Source organism: Caretta caretta, chromosome 16, assembly GCF_965140235.1.
Source record: "Caretta caretta isolate rCarCar2 chromosome 16, rCarCar1.hap1, whole genome shotgun sequence".
Taxonomy (NCBI): Eukaryota; Metazoa; Chordata; order Testudines; family Cheloniidae; genus Caretta; species Caretta caretta.
Window position 1 is genome coordinate 12,808,572 of NC_134221.1, and position 27,107 is coordinate 12,835,678.

The 27,107-nt window shown below is 44.7% G+C and overlaps 1 protein-coding gene across 1 annotated transcript; it reads right to left on the reverse strand.

The window, feature by feature from the left end:
* Positions 1 to 3,433: 3,433 nt before the first annotated feature.
* Positions 3,434 to 26,882, reverse strand: URM1 (ubiquitin related modifier 1). Its single transcript, XM_048823195.2, has 5 exons — positions 26,776 to 26,882; positions 19,673 to 19,743; positions 5,926 to 6,007; positions 4,567 to 4,615; positions 3,434 to 3,662 (listed from the first exon to the last, which is right to left on the reverse strand). The coding sequence occupies exons 1-5, from the start codon at positions 26,808 to 26,810 to the stop codon at positions 3,594 to 3,596; spliced, it is 306 nt and encodes a 101-aa protein (XP_048679152.1). The 5' UTR covers positions 26,811 to 26,882; the 3' UTR covers positions 3,434 to 3,593.
* Positions 26,883 to 27,107: the final 225 nt, after the last annotated feature.

The following is a 27,107-nucleotide window of genomic DNA, read 5'->3' on the forward strand; positions in this document are numbered from 1 at the left end:
CCAGCGCAGTCCCCCCCCCAGCCTCCCCCCACCCGCGCAGAAGGACCCTGCCCCCCGCGCCCAGTCACCTGGCCAGGGGACATCCCCCCTCCCCCAGCCGAGGGGTTCCCAGGACCACCCCCCCTCCAGACAGTCTCCCCGGCTGCGCGACCCCGGCCCCCTCCCTGCGGCTGCAGCAAGGAGCCTGACCGGCCAGCGGCCCTCGCCTTGCTGCAGGCTGAGCCGGGGGGGTGGGGGTGTGTCGGGGGGGGGTGGGGTGGCCCAGCTCTGCCCCGCAGCCCCCCATTGCGATGGGGATGGGGGTCGGAGACCGGAGGCCAGGAAGGCCCGGGGCTGTGCTCCAAGCCCAGCAGCCCTGCGGAGAAGAGCCGCCCCAGTGGGATCATAACGCGAGCGGAGCGGAAAGCTCTGCCCCCTCCAGCCACAGAGCTGCGGCTGCAGCATCCCCGCCCCCCCGGAGGGGCATGGTCAAAGCCGAGCTCGGCCCGGCCCTGCAGCCGCCCCGATCCGCCCTTGGCTACCTGCGCCAGGGAGAGAGACCAGCCCCTAAGCAGCAGCCACCAGCTGGGGCTGGGATCCCGCGCTCCAGGACCCGGGAAAAGGGCGGGGGGCCGATTGGCGGCGGCTGCTAACAGCAGGGAGAGGGCGGGGATAGGAATAGGGCTAGTGGGGGCTAAGGACAAGCCTGCAGCCCAGGGAACAGCAGTGAATTCCTGGGCCCCTGGCCCAGGCTCTCTCCCTGCCAAGCCAAGCGGGGAGAGGGGAAGGAGGAACTGGGGCGTAGAACCGCGAGTCTGAAATCATCCATCCCAGTACACCCAAGCAGCAGCCCACAGCAAACCTCCCCGGTGTGATTTAAGGAGCAAGGCATCTGCCTCCTAAAGCTTATGACTCTGCTGGGGCAACCAAGGAACAACATATGGCAAGACAAGCAAAATTTCACCAAGAACCCAGGCAAGACAAAGCTTGAGGTAAAGAATTAAACAGGCCTGGGGCTCAGAAACTTCTGCTGTGACAGGCACTGGCCACAGCATCTCCCACTCCTTGCCTGGTATTGCTAGCTTTTCTTGCTCTGATCTGCAGTTTTTACTGCATCTCAGGCTAATCCTTCTGGGGCTGTCTGCACTTTTACTATTAAGGCAAGTAAGATTTCCCAGTGAAGAAACTCCTCCTAGGATAAGCAACCAAAAGGAAGATCCCAAGAAAATGATTCTTAAGCACAGATACAGCTTAGGGCAGGAAAGGGCACTGCTGCAGGGCTACACCCATCTCCTTCCCACCACCTAAATCTGTTTTTAAGTCTCTCACACACTTTACTGTTCTCAGCCAGTTCCTAGGGATCTAGACTCCTTTTGTTTTGTTTGTCCCCTTCCTCCCAGTTCACGCAGTGAAATTAATGACAGGTAAATTCAGAACAAATGAAAGCCTTTGGCCTGTGTAATTCACAGCAGCATGGCAGAGTCAATGGCTGCAGCTGGATTTGACAGAGGCTGATGACTAATTTTGTTACCCATAATGCTCAGCACTCTTCACCTTGAAAGCACTTCGGAAACATTAACAAGTTAATCATCATAATTCATAGTGGTTTTAGTTATACGTGCTAGGACATGGTAAACATCTCTTGGCATAAACCCATCACTCGAGAGGTCAAACAGGAGAGCGTCTCCCCACTCCCTTCCCACCATACAGAATGCAAATTTGTTAGGTGCAGCATACAGAAGGATTCATGTATTGGCCACATACATTGCCCGTGTCAAGATACCGCACCTGCTAGAGCAATGGTCTAGGGCAGCATGACTGTTGCTGTGTTTCTATCTCAGCTACCAAACAGCAGCTCAGGAGAGACCCAAGCTAGGAAGAGCAGGTAACAGTGTAGGTGACAAGTATTTGAAAAATTTGTGCAATACCTGGCTGTATTACATTTAGCTGTAATCAGTGCTACAGTCCTGATGGAGGTGCACTGGCAGAGAAACACATGGGACCAGGACTGGAAGAGGAGGGGTGGGGGTGTACTGGTAGGCAAAGGACCAAGGAAGATTGCTAGAGCCATGTAGATGGAGGATGCTTGCAAAACATATTCCAAACCTTGGTTCATGCTACTGGTATCAGCTCCTCAGTTTTATTTACATGAATCTCACCCTTTGCCCTCCTATACTTTGACTGTGGCCTGGTTAGCAGCACAGAGGAGGAGTCTGGGCCAATATGCATTTTCAGGGAAATTGCTGGAAGTCAAACAACCACCTCAGTTTGTTAAACACAAACCTCCATTTCAGCCACAGCAATAACAGGACTTTCTCAGTTGGTAAACGACCATGGGAAGTCTCACCTTCCTTTCAGGAATCTGGGGAAAGCGTTTACAAGATGCATACTATTTGCTTTTGCAGCATTTTCATTATTGTTTTCAGTATGTTCCAGCCCCTCTACCCTTAGATTTCTGCAGCAGTTTTTGATGCGCAAAGCCAGGATGGCTGGTGCGTACCTGCTCTGCAGCAGTTCTGGCTCCACATCTCTGATGCTGAAAACCACATTCAATGCAGTTCTTACACTTCTGCTTCCCATCTCAGAAACGTGATTCACTGCACCAGATTTTATAGGCAGAGGGCCTGCTTCTCTACTGCCTTGCATGTAGCGTAGTTATTTGCACTTGGGTGGGTGCTCCAGTCTCATCTGCCAGTGTTTTACCCTCCTTTGTACAGATTTGTAAACATTAGGAAGTTAGAATGGTGTTTCACACCCACTTTGCACAGATGTAAACAGTGACAAGATGCAGGTGAGGGGAGAGCCAGGCTCTAATAGGTGTCTACACTGCAATCAAAAACCCACAGCTGCACCGGAGCAGTTGGGTTGGGTTGGTGAGGCTCAGGCTACAGGGCTGGTTAATTGCAGACTGAGGCTGCAGCTCGAGCTCTGGGACCCTCCCACCTCACGGGAACTGGAGCCTGAACATCAATACCACAATTAAAACAGCCCCTTAACCTGGTCCAGCTGTGGGTTTTTAATTGCAGTGTAGACACACCCTCAGGGTACATTACCATCCACTCTCCACCTCATGTGAAGACACAGCTAAAAACCTCTTTTCCTTCTTTCCTGTATTTCACATTTCCACTTATCTGCTAACGTTGCAAGGCATTTTGGGATACAGTTCATATGAAAGGCACTCCACCAAATAAATGTCCCATTGAAAGAAACACAACTATTGCAGGCAAGGCAAAGTCAGCCCATCCTTGCGCTGAAGCGTAGCCACAGTTCCCCAGATCATCTTTCTCCAGGCACCCCCACACACTTAAACTAATTTTCAGCACCTAGTCCAGGAGTCCTTCCTTCATGGACCCAGGAATAAAAAGTGACCAAGTGCAACAGCAGTTTCCCATCACCTATGTACCTGGGATTGCAGACAGGAGAGGTTAAAGTAGAACCAAAGGATGGAAGTGCCTGACGTGCACGCCAGGCCAGTCACTGGCATGGGCTTTATTTGTACGCCTAATGACAGTGTAAATGATTTGCCATGGCTTGTAAGCGAGGCACAGACAGTTCAGAAGTCATGAGGGTTCTCCCCCAGTGTTTTTGTTTTATGTCCTTGTGTCTTCCAAGAGTCAACCACCATGCAACGTTGAGATGAAAACCACATTATCCTGGTCCTGGAGTTTATAATCCAGCTCGCCCTGCAGGTCAAGAAAGAATGAGAAATGGTTTAATAGGCATTTCCAAACAGAGACTGCAAAAGAAGAATGTCTTATAACAGATGCCAGAACACTAGGGACTACAGAGGGTTACTTCTAAGAAAGGCAAGGTGGAGTAGACAGGAGAGGGAGCTCTCATACATTCACTGTCATGGGGAAGTGCCACTCTCAGAATGGACTATTATATCTGCAGACTAGTTAGTGACTATTTATGGTGTGTGATGCTGGGCTGAGGGGGAAGACATTAGCCTGTTTGCCTAGGCCACATCTGCACTAAAAAGTTAATCTGACCCAGCTACGATGCTCTGGGGTGTGAAAAATCCACACTCCTGAGCAGCATAGTTAAGCCAACCTAACGCATGGTCTAGACAGCACAAGGTGGACAGAAGAATTCTTCCCCGCTTTAGACATAATCCTAGTGCAGCAAAAACTGCAAGGGCCAGCTTAGCTTGTTCTACCTCAGCATGCTTCTTTGGCTCACCTGAGCATGGTCTTCACCTCCCAAGCACTCACCTTGTTATAATCAATGGCTCTTACAATTGCCCAAGGCTGTGAAGCAATGTTGGTGCCCCGCTAAGCAAGTGATTATCTCAAGCATGGATGACACACCAGCTGTGGGCTTCACTCCTCTGGGAACTGAGTTGAAGGTCAGGGAGTGTGGGTGATCTTCTGGGGGACTGAATGGCGGTTGAGCCTCAGCAGGTTAGATAAAGGCTCCAGGCTTTAGAACAGCCACAGCCAGTACAACACATGGAGGAACTCCTCCCTCCCATTGCCCACTACTAGATGCTTAGCTTGGGGTAAGAATCTAGAATAGCTTCCCAAGAACATCCACAAATCAGGCAGAGCAACATAACAAAGAAAATAAAACTGAAGTAGTACAGACCATTAGTTCCCAGTCTGCATCATTGATGAGCACCAAAATTCCTGGCCGCCTGCAGAACACAGAGAAGTTGTCAGGCAATAGGATTGCTAAAAGCTGCAAGGAGTTACCACCACTGGCTGTTAAAAAGCAGACCACAGGCAGTCTTGTCTGTGAAGCTGATGTGAAAAGGGAATCATAGCACAGAGGTGGAAACAGGGACAGGCAGCACCCTTTCTAGATCAAATAAAGGGGAAACTAGATTGATCCCAGAGCTCATTTGAATCAAAAGACACCATTCATGAGAAGGCTCTGAGATGACTCCATTTCAATACCACATAGAAAAGCCAGGTAATTAAAGCCCATGCACTGCAATCGAGTGCAGAGAGGTCAATTCAGAGCTAAGGAAAGCAATTGTAGTGCCCCGCTAAAGGTTGTAAACACCCAGGATCAACTCAGAGCTCCTGATTAGAGGCAAAGGGATTCCCCTTCTTTGATCTTCAGTGTCCTGCAATTGTCTCTCCTGCTACCCGGGGACCTGGCACATGCTTCAGCTCACAGAGACCTGTGAGGAATGTTAAACATCCCAACCTCCATTCTGCAGCTGGGAATTGCCTGCACAGCACATTGTGCTCCATTTCTTCTGGCCTTTTCCAATGAGATTGGCCCCATTTTAAAAATAAAATAAATTTCCCAGCAGATCTATTTGTTGGTGCTTCTCAGAGTGACTGATCCAAGCCCAGTGATGTGAACAGAGATTGCGCTGTGCAACACAGACACACAGCCGGAACAGGGGGATGATCTACTTGCTAAAACCTCAACCCTGCAATCTCCACACAATGCCAGTACTTGAGGTGACAGGGAAGGGAAGGAGGCCGTGAGTGCAGGGGGACCTCGTGCTGTGGGTCATGAGGAGACAGACATTTTGTGGAATTGGGTTGGGTTTAGGTTCAGAAGGAGCTGGAGTTCTCATAGTCAGACCTGGCAAAGAGCACAATCTGGATAATTCTCTAGAATATTAACCCATCTCCCTCTACCACTTTGCACTTGCATAGTCCCTGTCATCCAAGGAAATCAATGCCCTTTAAAAACAAAGCCTCCTATCCCTCCTTCGGGGTAGTATTTATCCCCGTTTTACAGATAGGAATGATGAGGCACAGAGAAGCTAAGTGATCTGCCTTTGGTCATACAGCAAGACAACAGCAGAATTAACCCTCTTTCCCTATTCAAGTCTGGCGTATCCTCTTCTGTGTCATTTCTTCTAGAATATGCCATATTTCAACTGATATAACTTTCTGCCTGCCACCAGCAGTAACATACATGCCCTCTGCACTAGGACTTGCAGATGGAAACATGAGCAAAGTCTTTAACATCTGTACTTACACGGTGTCCCCCTGAATAAATAATTCTGGTCTCTCTTTTAATAGATTCTGTTTGATCCACTTTAGCAGGTTTCTGATGTCCCCTGAAAGGAGAGAGGATGACAGTTTATAGACTAGCTTCCTTATCAGCACCAAATATCCACTGCTGTTTCACAGGAGTGCAAATACCAGGGTCCCAGCCCTCACTCTGCAGTTAGCAGAGATGCCATGCTCTTCCAGGGTCTTCAAGGGAATAACAGAAGGGATCCTCAAGAACCCACCCAGATCAGCATCCACCAGGAAGGGGCATCTCTTTTGTTAGGAGGCACACACCATGCACACTCACATCCCCATATACAGAGTTGGTTGGACATGCAGACCTGACCACAGAAATTGCAAAAAGCCTCTCACAGTTAATGGAACAGGAATCAAACATTTAAATTGCAAACTTTAAATGGTTAGGATTAAAACAATACAAGCGTGAAGATGAGGAATTCAGTAGTCTCAATGAGGACGACACAAGAAGCTAAGTTTGAAGCTTCTAGTGTTGGCTGTCTGAAGCAAGTACTAAAATGGATTGAACACACGTGGTAAAAGTGTCCCCCTTTCCCTCTCTTTCCCCTCCCCACACAAAATGGCGGTATAACTCAAAAGTGGCTGAATTGATTTCACTCAAGTCTCCTAAAAACATTCACCCTTGGGCTGCGACAGGCATGGATACTTGCATGGTGTGTAAGAATTTGTTTGAGAAATTGAAGAGGAAACTAACAAGTGGGTTAGAATGTGACCCTCCCTGGAACAGAGTAGCAGCCGTGTTAGTCTGTATCTGCAAAAAGAAAAGGAGGACTTGTGGCACCTTAGAGACTAACAAATTTATTTGAGCATAAGCTTTCATGAGTTATAGCTCACTTCATCAGATTTTCCACTGCATGCATCCAATGAAGCGAGCTGTAGCTCACGAAAGCTTATGCTCAAATAAATTTGTTAGTCTTAAGGTGCCACAAGTACTCCTTTTCTTTTTCCCTGGAACAGTCACTTTGATAGACACATGCAGGATACAAACAGACGACTATATTTGTAAACGTCTGCTCATTTTGGGCATCCCAATAAGAGACATCTACATCCCGGGGCTGGCTTTGTGTTTGTTAAGTTTTGAAGTGCAGAACACCCACTTTGGCAAGGGAGCTCAGTGGGAGATGTGAGCATTTGCCACCTTTGAAAGCCAGGCCCAGGATGTCTGAAGGCAGGCTGGCACTTTTGAAGGTTTATACTTTTGAAAACGTAACCCCCATAAGACATAGGCAAACATCCATGAATATACAGACACATGCATAAACAGAAATGTTAGAGGTAAGTGTAGTTCTACTCAAGCCCTTTATAATCTCCTTTGGCATCCCACCTTCAGCTTGGACCCTCTGCTCCCCCACCACATCCCCACGCACATGCTTTGTTTGATAGCTTCTTTATTAAAGCTCAGCCTTTATCTTTCTATTTCAGTAGGTGACAGGAAGGATTTGTCTTCATGTAAAAGGAGGAGGAGACACTGCTAGCAGGTTTTTATAGTAACAATTTTACTTTGTGAGGCAAAAACAATTTCTTTAGTGATAGCATCAGTTAATTTCCTATTGGAGAGGGGAGAAGCGTCAGAGGGAGAGAATAATCCATTGCAGAGTTTGGAGAAGCTGACAAATTACAACGTGGCGTTCTCCTGCATTTGCCTCTATATTTCACTGTTCCACAATCCACTTCATCATTCTGAATCTACAATCAGTTATTCTCCCAGGGCTCCTTTAAAGAGCCTTTTGAAAGCCCACAAAAAGCTTTATTTGTTTCAAAGGCACAAGGAAGTGTTCCCAGTGCACAAATCCACCTATCAGATATAAGGGCTTGAACCCCCTCTAACTGTATCAAAGGGAATAATGGGATGTATTTGCACATCTCTCTGTGGGTTATAAATGGTTCCTAGTCACTGTAAACATTTTCACAACCCTCTTTTACAGGCTGAGCTAAAATACTATTTTTGGTGCAGTTGTCACATGACTGATCCATGAAATAAATACCCTTGTAATAGGGTGACTCAGTCTTTGCACTGTGTCAGCACATTGTGTTGTGCTGTCAGGGAAGCTCCCTGGAATAGAGCTTTGTTTCTTTACAGTAAACCTACACAGAGGTAGGTGCTGTCTTTCACATTTGTGACTCTCCCCACATGAAGAGTAAACTCTACTCTGCTGTAAACAGGTGTAAGTCAGTTACAGGGAATGGAGATACACCTTCCCAGGAAAAAAATCCCCATCCGTTGCAATTTAAGTGCGTCTCCTCCAGAGGATTCCTTCCATTTTTTCCTCTTTCACACATCCTCTATGGCCCTATGTTGCTGGCTTCCTCTAAAGCACTGGGACGGATGTATTCTAGGCGGCCAGAGGGGATTGCCTAGAGAACCATGCCAAGTGATGCTGCCTCTCAAAACTGGGCAGTTTCCATCATGAAGGGAAGATAGTTTCATGGCAGCAGATTGCCCTGTACATTGGATCTTCACCAACGGTCAGAACGGGGATTTCTTTTTAATCAAATATCATTTAGAGAAGTTTAGTTTAGCAGCATGGAATATACTATCTTCCAAGGTGACCACTTCCCTGGAGACAGGGAGCAATAGATAGACGGCATACGGGGCAGGTCAGCCAGCCACCAGAACAAGAGCGAACGAATGATGTCAACCTTCCACTGAAAAATGAGGCTGCAACGTACAGCCCCCAGGAGCTCACCCCCAAACTGCTTTCACTCTCCATCACTATGAAATGCCAGCCAGGGAATGAGAATGAGAAACATTCCCACAGGAGGAGTGCAAAAGGGAAAACCATACCCACCACAGCCACACTATGAAGGGCCTTATACTTGTAAGCAATGCACTTGCATGAGGGCACAAAACAATGAGGTAGATGATAGAGTAAACAGCCTCCTTCTCCGGGGCCCTTCAGGACAGATCGTTTAAACACAAGCACAGTGCATCAGGAAACATGAGTTTAAGACAGGGCACTGGTCTGAATACCAGCTGAAACCCAGTTTAAAACGGGAAACGGAGAAAAATAATTGCATCAGCATCCAGCAAGTCCAGCAAGCACAGAATGAATCTTTTCGTCCTTTGGATACAGCTATTCAAAACTGAGGAATAAGCTTGGTGTATCCACTACTACATCACAGCTGGTCTTCTGCTACAGAATGCTGCATGGCCAAAGGGGTTGGTAATCTGCAACTCTGCAGGTCTTCGACTGCCTAATGCTTCAAGCCTACAACTCTGCATATTGTTGTTTTCATCTCATACATTTTTTGAGATGTATTTATAGAATATTGAAAACTGAAATATCAAGCATGACATGTATAACTTCCTTGAGAAAATACCAAACCAAAAAGGTACAGACATTCTGATGTTCAGTATTGGAATTACATATTATGTCCACTGCAGTTTTACTTTATTTGTACGACCTAAATTAATCTACGAATCTACTACCTTTTGGAACCACAATTCGAATATGCAACTAAACCTAATTGTAATGTAGTGTACATTAATTAGTTTTTAAAATAGAAAATGCCTTAAACCGGAACTAATTAGTTTTTCCCAGGGCAGGAAAAAAAACCCAAGATTTTACCAGGTAAAAGCCACACCATCCCTGCACTCCGCCAGCTGGACAGAGGATAGCCACCCAGAAGAAGCTTGCAATGTGGTGTGGCTGGCTTATTTCAAGACTGTACTGGAAGATTCCCCCCCACCCTTCCACAATAAATACATTATTTTCAGCCCCATCTGTGCCTTCAGTTACAGAGCCCAGACAGCTTGCACCCACACACAGAAGAACACTCACACCAACACCCCCCCAGAAGTCTCACACATGTGCATAGGAGAACTATACAATCTGGAGAAATTAATGCAACCCCATGCTCCGAGTGTCCATAGCCTCTGTTTGCCAGAAGCTGGGAGAGTGCGACAGGGATGGATCACTTGATTATCTGTTCTGTTCATTCCCTCTGAAGCACTTGGCATTGGCTACTGTTGGAAGATAGGATACTGAGATGGACCATTGGTCTGACCCACTATGGCCGTTGTTATGTAAGCTTTCCCTCCCCATTTATTTTTTGGCTATCCCCTCAGATCCGAAGGGCAATGTAACTCTCACTCCTTCTCCAAATCCTATCTCAAGACTCACTTCTTTCAGCTGTTCTTCCAGCACTGAATTCTGCTCCTGCCCTCGTATTTATCTTTGCTCCTCAAAACTACCAATAATATAATTTAAAGAATGAAAAATGACAGATCCAAGAAGCATGCACAGACAAAATACAAAAACTGAATAAGAATACTTAGATTGCAAGGTCTTTTGGTTGTTCTGCATTTGTACAGGGCCTGGCACAATGGGGTCCTGGTCTGTGATTGGAGCTCCTGGACTCCCAGAAAAAATAGTATGCACATCTAAAGCACAAGTCCTGCTCTTTTATTATCACAACCCTTATCTTTCCTACAGCAACCCCCGCTTTTTGTTACACCAGCTGTGCTATGTATAATTTGGTTTGTAAGCTCCTCGGGCTAAGGTCCTGTTTGTCTGTAAATCACCATGCAAGTGTATGGATCTGCAGAAATAATCAATTGGAAGGAAAGCCAGTTAAACTGACCACCCCCTCCTGTCCACCGCCAAGCTGAATCCTCACCACTGGGACACCAATTTTATACTTTATCTAAACTGCTTATGAAAGTGGACCCACATCATCAGAACAGGAGTATTTAATATTTACAGAAGGGCAATTTCACAATGTATGCTGCCCCTTGGAGGTGACAGATCACGTATTTTGTGCAATGGAAACTCTGTGTTGCTTATTGAACATTATACAATAAAAATAATGTTAAGACATAGGAAACTGGATGGCTCAGAGGATTGATAACAGGATCTTGAGCTGTTTTCCTTTAGTTCACCACTTTAAACCCAGCCCACTTAATAATGGCCAAGATTTGTTAACATCATATGGCCTCAGTGAAATTACTTTAGTAGTTTCAGTCCAGTTCCCAGCAGACAAATATCCAGACCATAAAACCCACCATAACTGCCAACAATGGGGCCAATTAGTGCTAATCTCAACAGAGGTGCCAAGGGCAGAATGGGCCACAGCAGCTGAACTACCCTCTGACCTCAGAGGACGTCTCTGCAATTTGGGGTTGAAGAACAATGGTGGGGAACCCTGTTTCTGTTCTGTGGACAGAGAGAACTCCGTCTTCAGGGCTATCAACCCAGTGCCTTTCACCAGCACAATATTCACAGGAACATTCTGAAGTTCATAGAAAAGCCAAGACAAAATAGCAAATGTGAGTGAACTGACCGTTCAAGTGCCTCGTGGGGGCTGAAAGCCGTAGGGCCACTGTATACGCACAAAACAAACAGCCCAATGGGAAAGAACAGATCCACGAAAATGAGCATATTTTCAGTGACACAAAGCCACTTGCTTGTCATGCAAGTGGACAGGATGTGAGAGCTGCAGTGAGCATATACCCAAATCCCAGGCTTGTTTTTAACCCACACAAGCTGCATTATAAATATCCCTGAATGTGGTTGAAAGATCTGCATAGTCTCCAGCTTGGTCTCCTCCAAAGTCTGATCTGCCATATCTAACTTTTCTGTCAGGAAGAATCAGCTGAATGTCCTCTTAGAGAAAGTAATGTGGGACTCCATCTGCGTGCTGCCTTGTACAAACACCTGGGCTCATTTGCACCCTCAGAACCATAGCTGAAACCTATAGATCCTTCCCTGCTCAATAAAACCTCCTGGGCCTGACGGATTCATCAGTGATAACTCAGCATAGAACGCACTTGCTGTAAGCAGAGAGAAACCAGTCATGGCAGGCAGGTGCCTGGAATAAGAAACACAGGGCCAGCTTTTCGCTGCAAAAGCTCACCAACCAGGTAAACATGCAGGAACCCAAACGTTGCCTGAAACACATACTCGCTGATCTTGCACTAACGTAATATCAGTGAATGTGAAAACACAGCCCTCCACTAACAAAGAAGCTGTACAAACACACAGAGGGCTGTGTGTGTGTGTCACTGGCAGATTTACACACACAAATACAACATACGCATATCGGCACCTCCCTCATACATTAACAAGCAGATGCACGATCCAACCCTCCTGCTAGGGCTTCCAGAGGGTGTATTTTCAGTAATATCCTTATTTTAGGTGCAGAACAGGAAGCCTATTTCAGAAAAACAGGGGACTCTTAAGGCCTAGATACTGGTCAGTTCTTTTCTGGTTTGTAATAAATAAGATGTATGCAGACCTGCTCACCAAGAGGTCAGTGTTGCAACAGCACAGCCGGTTTTCTCGGGCTGCCTTGCAGACACCCCCCCAAGGGGTACCATTTCTCTGACCCAGAATAAGATCATTTATCATACTGACCACGGCTGAGCTCCAATTTGTTGAGGTCACTAAATCTGGCCAAGCTCCATCCCACCCACATTCTCAGCCACTGGCCTGTAACCATGACAAAGTCCCCTCTTTGCGTGCCTCTTCTATCATTCCCTCTGGGAAGAGAATTTGTAACCCCTTTGCCAGGTTAGGTGGCTTATTTTTCAAAATATAAAAAAAAACCCAAAATACACCACTCAGGCAGGTGAGTGCCTTGTCCATTTTACTGAATTCTAATTAGCACAAGGGCCACATGTTATGAAAGGGCCCATTGTAAAAATGGACAAGGGGTTTCTCAGGCTAGTTAACGTGCAAAGTGAACCCCCAAAGCAGATGGCAGGGTACCATAAGCTGCAGCAGAAGGCCTGGAATGGCTTATATAAGCAGAATCAGAGGACAAGGGTTAAACTCTGGCTACATCTACACTCAAAGCGCTACAGAGACACAGCTGCACCGATGCAGCTGGCCTCTGTAGCGCTTCTGGTGAAGATACTCTAAGCCAATACTCTCCAGTCTGCTTAATTACTCCACCTCCCACAAGCAGCGGTAGCTATGCTGGCAGGAGAGACTCTCCTGCCGACAGAGTGCTGTCTACACCAGCACTTAGGTCGGCTCAACTGACATCACTCCAGGGTGTACCGAAGTAAGTTCTAGTGTAGACAAAGTCTCAGACTCAAGGCATGGTAACTCTGCATGGTGACCACAGCAAGGCCGAGAGACATTTTGAATCTGTTTTCACTGACATCTTCCAAGCCATTTCTGACATTTATAGGAGAATAAAAAAAAAGACTCCAATTTGGATTCTATTAACAGGGAGCTTTTAGTGACTTTGGTCAAAGAGAGAATCCAGATACTGGAACCATCAGCTTCTGTCTGTTAGAAGATAATGCCTGGGTCCTGGGTTTTTCTTACAATCACCTGGCAGAGAGATAACTCTCCCTCCCTCCTTGCCACCGCTTTTAACTGGAAGGGAGGGTCCATATTAGTGCTTCCTCCATTCCCTCTTATCCACAGCACAGGAAGAGACCAGATGCTGTGTTCTTCCATAACCCTTCTGTTAGCTAGGATGGAGGACCTCTGTCCTGGGCCCTGCATTTGGATGAGTCCTGGGCCCTGTCGGTCATCAGGAACATGTGGATCATGGGATTTTCTGTCAGCTCTTGTAAACTAGAAGGGAGCACTCAGATCCCGGATCTCACATTCCCTCCAGTTAGCTGGTAGGGAGATCACAAGTTCAAGGCCTCTTCAATCCCATTTGCCAGCCAGCAGCAAATTGTCAGATCCAAAGTGCTTCCATCAGTTCCTCTCATCTCTAAAGGGACCCTGATCTGATCCTCTGCGTAAAGCTAATCCCGCCACACTGCCGAAATCGGAGTTTCTAATCTTACAACACCCAATGCTATGGTCACTTAAGGCTTCTGAATAAATGCCAGTGCACTAAACTGTCTCTTTTTATTAGGATCATGGATCACTAGTAGTGGTACATGGTCCAGTCTCTTGTTCAAAATTATCTAAGGAAGGAGTTAAGGAGAATCTTACTAAAAGAAGGGACAATAGTTGGTGATTGTATTCAACAGGCAGTGAAGGCTGGATTAGGAATCAGAGAAGTTAGAAATGATGACCAGGGCTCTTCTAGTTTCTCTCTACTAGTCCAGGATTATTTCCTATGGAAGATTGTTTAGGGCTTTGTCCAGTCTAGTTTTAAAGGGCACAGGGAATGTGGTGCTTCCTCCACATCCCATGGGGGATTGTGCCATAGCACGCAAAGTTAGGAATTTTTTACCAATAGCCTAAATTCTCATTTTCTTAATTGCATCCTATCAACCCTAGTTATACAATACTGCATCACCCTAACTATAACCTCTTCCTGACATAAAGAAGTTGGTGTTCCCACCTAGCCACAGATACCCCATCTATTTCTCCACTCATCTATTCTGCATAACCTGGAATTGTTGATGATTAATGTGTGTAAGCCACTCAGGCAAATTCCCTGACAATTCAAAGAAAGCATTACTAAATGCAGACAGAGTCCATTTTAAATCCACTGTGGAAATGAACTTTCCTCTTACACACATTTCCCTACTGTGTTGGGAAAGAAACAGCTGAAAGAGAGGAAACCTAACCACTAACACCACAGACTATGTGGAATTATACATCCAAGACTCACTGCCCATGGAGGAATGTAACTATTCATACAGAAAGACTGCAGAGGGATCCCTCTGGTTCACACTTGCCCTGGCAGCATCTATTTATACAGAAACCTGTAGAGGGACTCCCCTGGTACAGGCTCAGTCTGGCACTGCCAGTTGAGCAAGACAGTTTCTTGCCCTGACTCCTCAGCCTCTTCCCATCACCTTTAAGAACTAGTGATTTGTTTATGGCTTGAACAGGATTAGTGGGGGAAAATAATTGATGTCCCATCCAATTGCTATTATGACTTTATTCCTCTGCAATACAAAAGCCACACAATTATCTGTGCCAGTCCTCGCCTCTCATTTTCAGCAGTTACTTTGCTAACGTTATATTTTCATATACAGCAAGGACCATTAAACCAATCCCCACCCCCCCCCACCCGAAACACCAACCTCCTAGGCCTTCCTTGAAAGGGGAAAAGAAAGAGCGCGAATGGGGGAAGGGGAGGAAGATTTACAATTGAATGGAGATAAGAATGGAGCAGTTTGTGGGATAAAGGGGCTGCAGAAAGAGCTTTACAGATGTGCAGAGGGACTGCGTCTCATTGTTTAATTAAGCAGAAAGTGGCTCTTTTGAAAAGCAATTTTGCACAGGAGCTCTGAGCTCAGCAAAGAGCTCCTGTGAGTGAGGGCAGGAGGAGAAAGGAACAGCTGGCACCCTGAACCGTGTGAAACGCATGCTAAGCAGTTTAAAGGGCCAGGAACCTCCTCATCAGCCTATGCTCTGCTGCCATCCTTTAAACAGTGGTGTCATGACAGCAAATACCACCAAGAGAAAAGCAGTGAGGGGTGGGGGTTGGGTGGTAGGGGATCGAAAGGTTATCCTAATAGGTGCCTGTGCAGGAGCACACTGGCTGGGAAGGACAGAAAAGCAAGGCTTTGTTATCAGAGGGATTTGGTCACACAGAAGAGAGATGGGCTTCTCAGTGCCTGGGAAGTTCCTTCTACAATGAGTCTGGATTAATCTGATCCATGGCAGAGGGTTAACGCAACTCCCATTACATTAAGCCTAGTAGGAAAGCACTGAGGTGACTCCCACAAGAGAATTTTAATTTTTCAATCTTTCCTTCTAACAAAAAAGACCTACAAATGAATCCGCTCAATCGGCTCCCTTAAAAATGACACACCCACTTCACTGGGACAACTGCCAGGACATACTGCATACCAGTGATTCAATGGGGGAGATGGCACAACTAGGCAGAACAGATTAAAGGACCCATCCACACAGTCCAAACTACCCTGGCAGGGACATATTAATGAGGCTTGGTAAGCCAGTCAACTGACTAGTCAAATTATGTCAATTGGCTGCCTATTACTTGACCATGGTCAAATATTGCCAAACATTCCAACAAGAAAGTCCTGATACAGACAGTGGCCTACCTTTTTATTGCATCTTGGCGTTCTTTCATTTTTTACAACATTTCATTTAATTTTTCGGAGTTAAAATAACTCCAGTAACTCGTTTTTTGTAATTAGGCAAACGTATCGAAGCCTAAGCCTAAACCTATTGGAGACCACAAAGTCTTACTCTTTTTTGTGACTGTTAGTACTATTCTAATAAGCCATTGCTTTAAAATATTTGACTGGTCAATTGACCAACTATTTCTGAAAAAAGAAAAGGAGTACTTGTGGCACCTTAAAGACTAACCAATTTATTTGAGCATAAGCTTTCGTGAGCTACAGCTCACTTCATCGGATGCAGTAGCTCACGAAAGCTTATGCTCAAATTGGTTAGTCTCTAAGGTGCCACAAGTACTCATTTTCTTTTTGCGAATACAGACTAACACGGCTGTTACTCTGAAACCTGACAACTATTTCTAGACTCGTCAAATGCCCAAACTGAATACTAATGGCACAGTGCCCTGATAGTGTCCTAATATGGATCTCCCCTGACATAGGAGATTTGGCTGTGCAGACTGGCCTTGTGAAAGAGGGGTCTGGGAGTCAGGACTCCCAAATTCTAATTCTACCTCTATACGAACAGGAGATGCTCTCTCTAGTAAGTCACATTACCTCTGCACTTCAGTTTTCCCCATCAGTAAATATATACTTAACTAGCCCATTGGGGTGTTGCAAGGAAGAGAATATTCACATAGTCCTTTGAAGATGGAAAATGACATGTCAGGTGGTTTGGAAGGATTAGTTTTTATTTATTTTAATGTCTGTGGATTAAGTCAACAATTATTTATTTTTTAATTTGACAAAAACTTTACTCTACCAGAAATATTTTAAACATTAATTTCAAAAAATTGAAAGAGAAGTTAGGAGTAATCAACTCAGCAATAAAATCATTCCAAAATACTGATTTCTTATTGACAGCCAAATGTTATCACCACTATTATTTTGTGCTTCTAGACAACTGGTGCCATCTTGTACGCTCAATTCTAGCTATCTTCCTGGCACTCAGGTACCACATTTGGGTCTGACTATCCCCTAGCCTACTCTATCTGAACGATTCTGTTCATACATTGGGGAGTGAGTGGGGGAGTGAGTGAGTGTATGTCCCCGTCCCTCTTTTGAGGTGCTGAGACTAATGCCGACTGATTTCAACAGCAGTGAAGAGCACTCAGCACCTTGCAGGATCAGGTGCTTGGACTGTAAATCCCTCGTATCATTTCCTGTGTCTCAGATAGCACCATGCACAGTCAAACTCAACAAATACGTTATTTTAATTCCCCCCCCCTCAAAATTGTGATGAACAATGGATTTTTCCCCTGTGAGATTTTGAGTAAATGGGGAAAATATACATATGATTATTGAAACTTATGGATTAAAATTTTATCCTTCCAAACCTGTGAATGCCAAGTACTTTAACACATCTAGAAGCTTCAGATTGGTCATTACTGCACACAATTGACACTTGGAACTTCTGCTCCAAAAGTAGACTCCTGCCACTTAAAGGAAAAATTCTCATGATCGTTAGCAGTGCAGGGCCTATGATACAGAGTTGAGCAGCTCCTTGCACAACATCCAGAGCCTCTTTAATCAGTGCTCTCACCTGAGCATACAAGATCCAGTAGTAAAAACGCTGCAGTGAGTTTTTCTAGTTACTCTTAGCCAACCTAACATCATGGATTTGAACCTGTGACTCTGCTGCAGGGGTTAAACGATGCTCGTTATTTTCCCATCCTTCCAACAGAGGAAATTAAATTCTCATGACCATAGACAAATCCAGCACTGTAAACCCAAGTGGGATGGAGGAAGGACCTCAGACATCACTAGCAGCAGCATTCATACAATGCTCTATTTGATTGTCGAAGCACGTGGTTAAATACATTACTGTGGTTTGTTTCAGGGGGATACTGCCAAATACATTTTCATAGTTTTTATTTAGGGTTTCTTTTCTTTATGCTTCATTGTTTCTAATAGCGCCTTTGATGCTTGAAATTAAGGTTTACTTTCTGAGCCAATTTAATCCTCTCTCCATGTGACATATCTCCTTCGCTGTCCTCTCCCACCTAGCAATGTTTTTATGCAGAATAAGTCAAAAGAGCGAGCTCCTTTAGTTTCTCTTTATCAGCATGATCAATGAGTTTATCAAAATTGTCAGCAAAATTCTGGGACAAATGTTCTTATTTAACTTGTGCTCTTCTTTCTGCATGGATCTGCAGCACCTGAGAAAAATACGATATGGTCTCACATAAAGTATGGTGATATGTGTACACGTACACACATACACCCAACACACAACCCCCTTTTTTGGGGGGGGAATATGTTCCTCAGGGGCAACATGATAAAAATCTCTACAAACCCCAGATAGCAAAGACAGCTGCTGCCAGGTGGCTCCATACATGGCCTGCGGTAGTCCCATTTGCAGCTCCCTCCCATCTGCCCTCTTTAACCTCCTCCAGACCCTCTTCCCTCTGGCCACTTAACACAAGAGGAGAAAGGGAGAAAAATCTTCATGTGTACATTAGCCAGGTTTAGAATCCAACCACATTTTCACCTCATGCCTAGAATCAGGAGATTAGCGTGTAGTAATCTCACTAATTAAATATAAAACCAATTTTTATAATGCAGAGAGCACTATCCAGGGCAAATTTGGAGCACAGACTATTTTATTCGTTTATACGTTCTTACGTATTTGTTCACCTAGCTCCCCATCCCCCTGCATCTGGGTGTTATACAAAATGTATACACAAACAATTAAATATAGTTGGGCCCAACGTCCCAGAGAGAAGCAGTTGCTCTGCAAAAAGAGGGACAAAAAATAACAACAACCCAAGAGGAAAGGAAGAGCAAGGGATGCCAAAATGGCCAAAAATAAACTTTACTAATAAAAAACAGTTAAAATGGGATGATCCTAGTATTCATGAGATCTGTATTGTTTTTCTTCAGTACACTACGACATGAACATATGGTGCAAAGTAAGTGACTAGACAAGAAACATGGTGAGTTTGTTAATTCTTTAAATACACAAGGCCCAGTGATGCAGTCCTTACTCAATCTGGAATATACCGGTTGCTAAAAATCGCACTGCAAATGAAGTGTGGGCAAGTCTAGAGGGGAGGAAAATCGTAATCAGAATGATGTTGATATCCCGAATCACTAAGGAAATACATTAATGTTGTATAATCACTGGAACAGTCACTGGTCACTCAGTCTAGCAGTGTTTTGTTTTTTATTATATGCAGGACTGAAAAGAGGATGTCCTGCACATAAGGCGAGCATAATTTTCAAGCCCTAGCTTTGTCATGCTTGTCTGCATGGTTTAAGTATATTCAGTTGTTTTAAATTAAAATCAAGAGAGCGATATGCCTATATAAGCACAGAGAAAACTGGCTAACAGGCAGCTTCATGGACAGACCAAGGAGAATACACTTCATGAAAATATTTAGAGGCTGCTGGGTATTAACAGCATTCAGAGGAGAGGGCAAAATTTTTGAAGAAAGGAACTCACTTTGTGGTTGCCTGGAGGATGGGAAAGGTGCTCAGTCTATTTATGTTTTGTATTTACTTTGAGGGTTAACTATTGTCTGCCAAGCTAGCCAATCAATAGCAGCATGGCTGAAACTGCCCTAAACCACATTGATTCCAGTTGTAAACTGAACAACTGCTGTACAAACTTACTTTCCTTTTCACACACATTTCATTTGCTGTCATGCTTTCAACTTATTTGAAAAGCTCTAATACTCACAAGGCTCTGGTTGACAGGGCAGGGTCACCTGATGTTTTTTAATGCCATCAAACAAGAGCTCTGCTCCACCTCTGAAATAAAAAGAGAATGCACAACTCATTCTTTGTTTTATTGTCCAGAAGTTATAAATGGGGTAGTTTACAATGCAAAAAATTCAGAACAAACACAAAATGGAACTGATTGTATTTCAAGTAGGACCATTGTCTGTCTGTTTTTGTCTATTTGGACTGTAAGCACTTTGGGGCAGCAACTGTCTCTTACTATTAGTTATCTGTATGGCTAGCTATGGACCAGGACCCATTGTGCTAGGCACTGTACAAAACAGAGGACAGAAAGATGATCCCTACATCAAAGAGCTGACAATCTGCTTGTTTAGTGCCTAGCATAACAGGGCCTCAAACTCAGTTGGGCCTCTAGACAGTAGTGTAATACAATTATATTAAAAACTCACAGACTCTAATACCTTGCCCTTCTATAACACTTTTCTAAGGATCTCAAAGTACTTTACTAACCTCAAACCTCATAACACCCTGTGGAATAAGTATTATCCCCAGTTTACAGATGGGAAGAAACAACTCATACAAGGTCACACAGCAAGTCAGAGGCAGAGCCAAGAGGATAATCCTGGAGTCCCAGCAGTTCCCTCTTGGTCTATCAACTACATAAATCGCTCTCCCAAGCATTACAGCAGAAACATATGCGCAGTGTGAGTAGCAAGCAAAACAAGGGACTTTACATGCAAGTTGCACAAAATATCACTCACCACATGCTCCACCCTCTGTACTTCCTCCCTGTTGAAGAGGCCAGTTCAAAGTCTCTGTCCTGATATTTAAACACTCCCAGAGATATCGCCTCTCCTTCTGCGACCATTATATTACAATCCGCCAGCACAATTAAAATGCTGACCAATAAACAGAGCCTTGTGAGCTTAGGAGGCAGAACTTTATCAGGAGTTGATCCCAGACTATAACAATTTTGGGATTTCAATGGGATTTGGGTACCTAACTCCCTTAGGCCTATGAAAATCCCAGGCTAAATGCAAAAAACTCATTTCTGTGGCTTAGACTTCCCTCAAACTCTCCTGTGAAGAAAGTATGATTCTACTTTACAGCCCCGATCAATTAATTTCTTGAGAATACAGGATTGTAAGAACCCTCTGTACGAAGAGGGTTACTGAACTGGACCAGGAATCCGGGCCTTATTCCTGAATCTGCCACTAACTTCTTGTGTGTCACCAATTTCCCCATTTATAAAATAGCGGGCAATTAACCATCTCAGTAAAGTGTTTGAGGCTTTATTGTTTATGAAGTGCTCTGTGCTGAGGAGGACTCTAAGACAGACCTGTGGGACTGATTTGATGACTCATTGTCATAGTGGCACCTCACTCGAAAGCACTGATATATATTTGAAGGGGCAACCCATCTGAAAAGGCAGAGATTTTGACTTTGCTGCAAAGGCACCAAGAGGTATTTTCCAGCAGGCCAGGACTGACTCACGAAATGGCCCATGAGAACAACATTGAAGGACCTCAGCATGCACCCAGCAGAGCACACCAGACAACTGGTAAAATGCAGGAGAAATTTTGTAAGGAAATAGCAGGCATGCTGAAAATGGGAAGAACAACAGAGTCTAACAGTCCCTGGCTTCTCTAGTTACGGTCCCTGAAAAGGAGGAGAACAAAAGGGTTGTGTGTTGAGTACAGAAAGCTTAAGGATGTCTTGGTTCCTGATGCATACCATTTACCCAGGATCAACACCACACTAGACACCATAGGCAGGGCAAGGTTCCTGAGCCTCCTAAATTTAACAAAGAGGTATTGTCAAATTCCTTAAACACTGAAGTGCAGGGGGGAAGAAAAAAAAAATCTGCCTGTGTTACTGATTGAGGACTTTTTGAGCTCACAGCGTTACCTTTTGGGTTAATCAATGAAGGAGCCACATTTCAAAGGCTGGTGAATCACGCATTAGCTGGGTTACAGGAGCTTGCTTGACCCTGCAGAGATGACATTGCCATCTTCAGCAATTCGTGGTCAGATCATAAAAACCCAGTTGGGAATTGTGCTGAAGAAATTCAAAGACGCTAGTGTCATGGCAAAAATGTCCAAGTATAAAATGGATGCAGCCAAAGTCCCTTATCTAGGAGGACATTTGGAAGAGGGGGCCAGATTTGCCCAGATCTATTGAAAGTAGAATTCACTATTAACTGGCCTGTACCAGAAACCAAAACATAAGTTCAGACATTTATAGGCTTGAAGAACTATTACCACCAGTTTATGGAAGGATTTAGCAACAGGGTGTCTGCTATCACAGACCTGTGCAAAAGAGAAAACCTAACATGATGCTGTGCACAACAGCCTGTCAGAAAGGATTTTCTTTGCCTTATCACAGCCTAAAACCTATTCTGGCCAAACCAGATTTTGACAAGGAGTTTGAACTGTGCACCACCACTTCCGACACAGGCCTGGGAGTGGTCCTGACGCAAGCAGGTGAAAACAATAAAAAGCATCCTGTTGCTTTCCTAAGTAAAAACCCTGATCCCTGGCAAACAGAACTCCTCTGTCATAGAAACCAAATGTTATGCAATTGTGTGGGCGGTCAAGCAGTTAAGGCCTTACTTATTTAACAGGAAGTTTAGGGTCCTAACAGCCCACTCTCCGTTGATACAGCTACACAAAACAAAAGGTATCAACTCCAGACTGAGACACTGGGGCTTAGCAATACAGCAATATGAGATGAAAACTGTACATATTAAAGGCAAAGAAAACATGGTGGCAGTTGCACTGTCCAGGCTAAAGGGCTCCAAGCTGATGCATATGGATTAGCCAGGGCTGATCCTACTGCAGTAGTGTAAGAAGGGAGGTGTGACCCAGGGACCTCGATGTCAACTGACAGAGGGGATGCATGTGGTTTTACAGGGATCTACTGAATCTGGTACATACATAATAATTTACCAACGGGTGACATGTAAGGTGTCTACCACAAACCAGTAGCTTACTGGTCATCACAGTCATTGCATGTATGGACAGGTAATATTTAAGATGTTGTATATCTATACTGGAAATTATGTTCTTAAAGCCTTGAAGTTAAAAGTAAGCCACCAGCTGGTGACAGGCCTTGAACAGATTTTGTTCAGACAGGTAGCTGGCAGGATATACTTTTCTCTCTGTCTGGTCAAGTGTATTGTGCACTGTATTTATTACAATGGAGGCTTATTTGCATTACTGAGCCGGATATTAGTCAAGAGATTGCAAAATACAAGAGCAGAGAGCTGTAGGAAAAAACTAAAACAGCAGTGGGGTATCCTGTTTATGAGTAAAGACAATAATTTGGGGGTATAACTGGGGTCCTGAGTTACACCCTAGATCCTTCACTGAGGAAATGAACTGTCATTGTGTTTGGTCTTATGAAAGGAGGTCACAACGAACCCAGCTGGAAAACACTGCAAAGACTCTGGGTGAGCTAAACTTCACTAAAAAGGAAATTAACTTGTTAAAGAAGTCTAGGCTCTAGAATGCATATTACGATTTTATTTTACATGTAACTTTGTTTTCAATACTTTTACTTGCTACTTCTCTAACCTCTATTTTTGTTAAATAAACTTTTGCTTATTTTCACTATAAACATATCTAAGTGCTATGCCATTTTAATAGTGGCGCTGTGATCTAATGTGTAACTAGTAAGCGGAGGGATGCTGTTCCTTTGTGAGCAGTGAATGTCCACTGGAACAGGGGCTGGACACTCCAGGTTGGAGAGTACCTAGTGCTAACCTGCAGAAGGACAGCAGAGTCTGCGTAGGCCAAGAAGGGAGTGCTCATGTTGCCAGTGGAGTCAGGGAGCTGACTCTAGGCAGACGCAGACAAGGCTTTCTCATGCTAAGGGCAGGTGGTAGTGAGCTGCCTCACAACCGTGGGTATGTCTGGGAAGTGTCACAACATTATATAACAAGGAGTCTGGTGACACCTTAAAGACTAACAGATTTATTTGGGCATAAGCTTTTGTGGGAAAAAAAAACACTTACCCATGAAAGCTTGGGCCCAAATAAATCTGTTAGTCTTTAAAGTGCCACCGTACTCCTCGTTGTTTTTGTGGATACCGACTAACATGGCTATCCCCTGATACTTAACATTATACAAGTGCAACATTGGACAATATATGCTACTGACTCAGTTCTGCTTTGTGAGGCCAAGAATTTAAGAACTACGTGCCTAAATAAAGATTCAGACACCTAAGTATGAGGTTTCAGAGTAGCAGCTGTGTTAGTCTGTATCTGTAAAAAGAAAAGGAGAACTTGTGGCACCTTAGAGACTAACAAATTTATTAGAGTATAAGCTTTCGTGAGCTATAGCTCACTTCATATGAGGCTTGATTTTCAGAAATGGTGAGCAAGCAGCAGCTCCCATGGAACTCAAGGGAAGCTAGCCAGTTCATCACTTTTGAAAAATCAAGTAATTTAAACCCCTAAATCCTTAAACTTTAACACAATTTTTAAAATCTTGGCATGAGTCATTCTGCCTGAAGTACAGGCGCTGCTAGAGGCTCATGCCCTACCAGTATTGAATTTGGAAGATATTTGATAATGGATTCATAAAAACTACCAAACTCTGTGCAGACACCATTTAATCCTTGGAAAGATTCTCAGTCTTAAAACGCAGAAAATATTTTATAACTTTTTTACAACTGAGATGTACAAGTATGAGTCAGATACCTTGTATGTCTCACAACAATGTAGATTGAAAATGGTCTCAAAAACATATTTTAAAAGCAAACAGGTGAATAACATGGAAAATATTGAATCTACATGTGACTGAGTCCCTTTAAATCCAATATCTAAAAATATCACAGTAGGAGTTTTTCTTGGCTCTGCTATGGAAGAGCACAACAGAACCTGTGTTATGCTCTCAGCAGTGCTACTTATAGGCAGCGACACTCCTAAAGACTGCTCTGTTGGTGTTCTTCCACCAGTTCACAAAAAAATGGAAGCAGCAATTATTAACCTTAGCTGAGATTCTTGGACGAGAACAAGTCACAGTAATTGTATGAAAAACATTTTTTTTATGTAACGAAAACAAGGTCACACTGTTACTGTAGAAATGTAGATGGAGAGATAAGGTCCTTCTGTAATGCGCTAACTGTGGAGAACTCAGCTGTGATTTACACATAGAGAGCTCATTTATGCATTTCCAAGGGAAGCAAAAATGCTTCTTACTCTTCTGAGAACTAGGAGAGTTACTGCAGCTGGAAGTGGGGAAAGATTGAGGAAGGACCACTTACAGAAATGAGCATTTAAAGGGTTATGAAGATTGCGTATGTGTATAGGGATGGGGAAACCAAGCAAAGCCTTTTAGCTTTTGTAAGAAAAGACTTAACAAAATGTAAGACCAAGACAAATGTTTTCACAAATGTTGAAAACTGACCTTACTGGTTTACTTTGTCTGAGCTAAAAGAACTGCAAAAAGCAAACAGTATAAACATTGAAAAATATATATAAAAATTATTTCAATTTTAATCAATTTACTATCCCAAAGGAAAAGGAAATGATTTATAATCTATTTTTGACATTCACAATGGGATAATCCATCAGTAAAAACAACCTCCCTCCCATTGTTCAGCGAGTGAAGAACAGGAGTTTTCTCTAGGGTAAGGCCATCTCAGTAATCCTGCCTGTTAACTGTGGTATCAAATAAAACAAACAAAAACATTTTGGGGCAACTGTACTAGTCTACTGAACTAAGACCTCACTTGTACCCAACACCTCCCGCTAAATTGTGCATGCTCTAATTTGATGTAGTCCTTGGGCAATTACAAGACTGAGGACTTTAACAGTGAAAGACAGTAATTGGTACACAAGAGCCTACAAAACTAAATGGGAGGTAGAAAGCAGTGACCAACAGAGAGGCTTGTCATTAACATAGGAAGGAGGAACAGAGTAAATGTTACAAAACCCTGAAATATCAGACCTGGTACTTATTGAATCTTGTTTTAAAATAAATTGTAAATGCCTCTGAACAAGTTGTGTGTCTTCCTGTGTTTTTACAGCACCTAGATCAAAGGGTGCCTTGTGTGCTACAGTACAAAATGAAACTACAGCAAAGCTTCAGAACTGTTTTTGTAAAACATGTTGCCTTATCTCTGTAAATGTGTTGATTGTTTAACATAATTTGTCCTTTTGCCAACAATGAATGATGACAGAAGTCCTAAATTTTCTGAAAACTCTGGATAGTCACATGTTAATTACAACCCACTCAACCCATTCCTGAAACCCCAGTGCCTCTCTCACATCTGCTTTCCTCATTGATTAGTGCAGACCAGCTCCCATCCTAGCTAGTCCCTCATTGTGGATCCCTTTAAGGCACATTTTAAAGCCTCTCCTTCTTGTGATGGCCCCCCATATGTGTTTCAATAGGATATTTAAAATCCTCCTGATGAAAGTTGTCCCACCTAGAAAGCATTCCCTGAAACTAAGTTTCTGAGAGACAAAAAATGCTAGGTCTAGAACGACACCTTGCTCCTAAACAGCAGGACAGACGATCCCTATTTTTCTTCTCATTCCCATTGTGAAAAGCATTCTAGTCTGTGCTCCAAAGCAGTGACCACACACCCAACCATAGTCCTTATCCCTCCAAAACCCAGTAACCCCCTAAACTCCTACCCAATCAGCATTATCGACTCTAGTGCCAGCCTCGTTCCCCAGCCCTGCACTATAATCACCCTAGATGTTGGGCCCCCTGCACCACCTCCAGAGTCCCACCCCCACCCGGTGCCGTGTTTTGTGCCCCAAATCCTCACGCTTCCTCCACTCTTCCCCCACGACCCTATGCCAGCCCCCTAACCCCAGGGCCCGCCTGGTCCCCCGGACCTGCTTGCCGCAGCCTCTAGTACATTGGTCTCGCCACCTGCCTGCACCAGTCCCCCCCACAGCTCCAGACCCACCAGGCTCTATCTCCGTGGCCAGTCAGCGTGTCCGCGGACCTCCTGGCCCACCCCACGGCCAAACACCCACAGAAGCGGCTCCCACTGCCGCGAGCCCCAAACGCCCGCAAGGCACGGCCGCTCTAAGGACCCCTGCTCCAGCCTCCAGGCCCCTCGCTGCAGCCCCTCACTCACCCAAACTCCACCAGCAGGGACATGGGCGCCGCCATCTTGGCGGAGGGGAAGCACGAAGCTCAACCCGGAAGTTCCTCCTCACTTCCGGCTACCTGGGGTTGCGTAGCAGGCGCGGCGGCCTTTGAGGGAGGGGATCCGGGTGGGAGGGCGGAGCCAGCGCCGGCCTTGAGAGGGCGGGGATCGCGAGTTTAAACCAATCAAAGGGCGGGCGCCGGAGCTGAGCCCCGCCCCTGGGGCTGGAGCCTGCGGCCTGTCATGTGGCCGGGGGGCCTTTGCGATCCTGAGGCTCCAGGAGCTGGGGCTTTGGGGAGGCACAGAAACTCAGTGGTACC

Excerpts from the sequence above, each read along its gene's own strand:
- URM1 (XM_048823195.2), bottom strand. The coding sequence starts at position 26,810 with ATGGCGGCGCCCATGTCCCTGCTGGTGGAGTTTGG. Across the intron at positions 6,008-19,672 it reads GCCCTGTCAACCAGAGCCTT|GGGACATCAGAAACCTGCTA; the intron begins GTGAGTATTAGA and ends CTCTCCTTTCAG. Across the intron at positions 3,663-4,566 it reads ATGCAGACTGGGAACTAATG|GGCGAGCTGGATTATAAACT; the intron begins GTCTGTACTACT and ends CTTGACCTGCAG.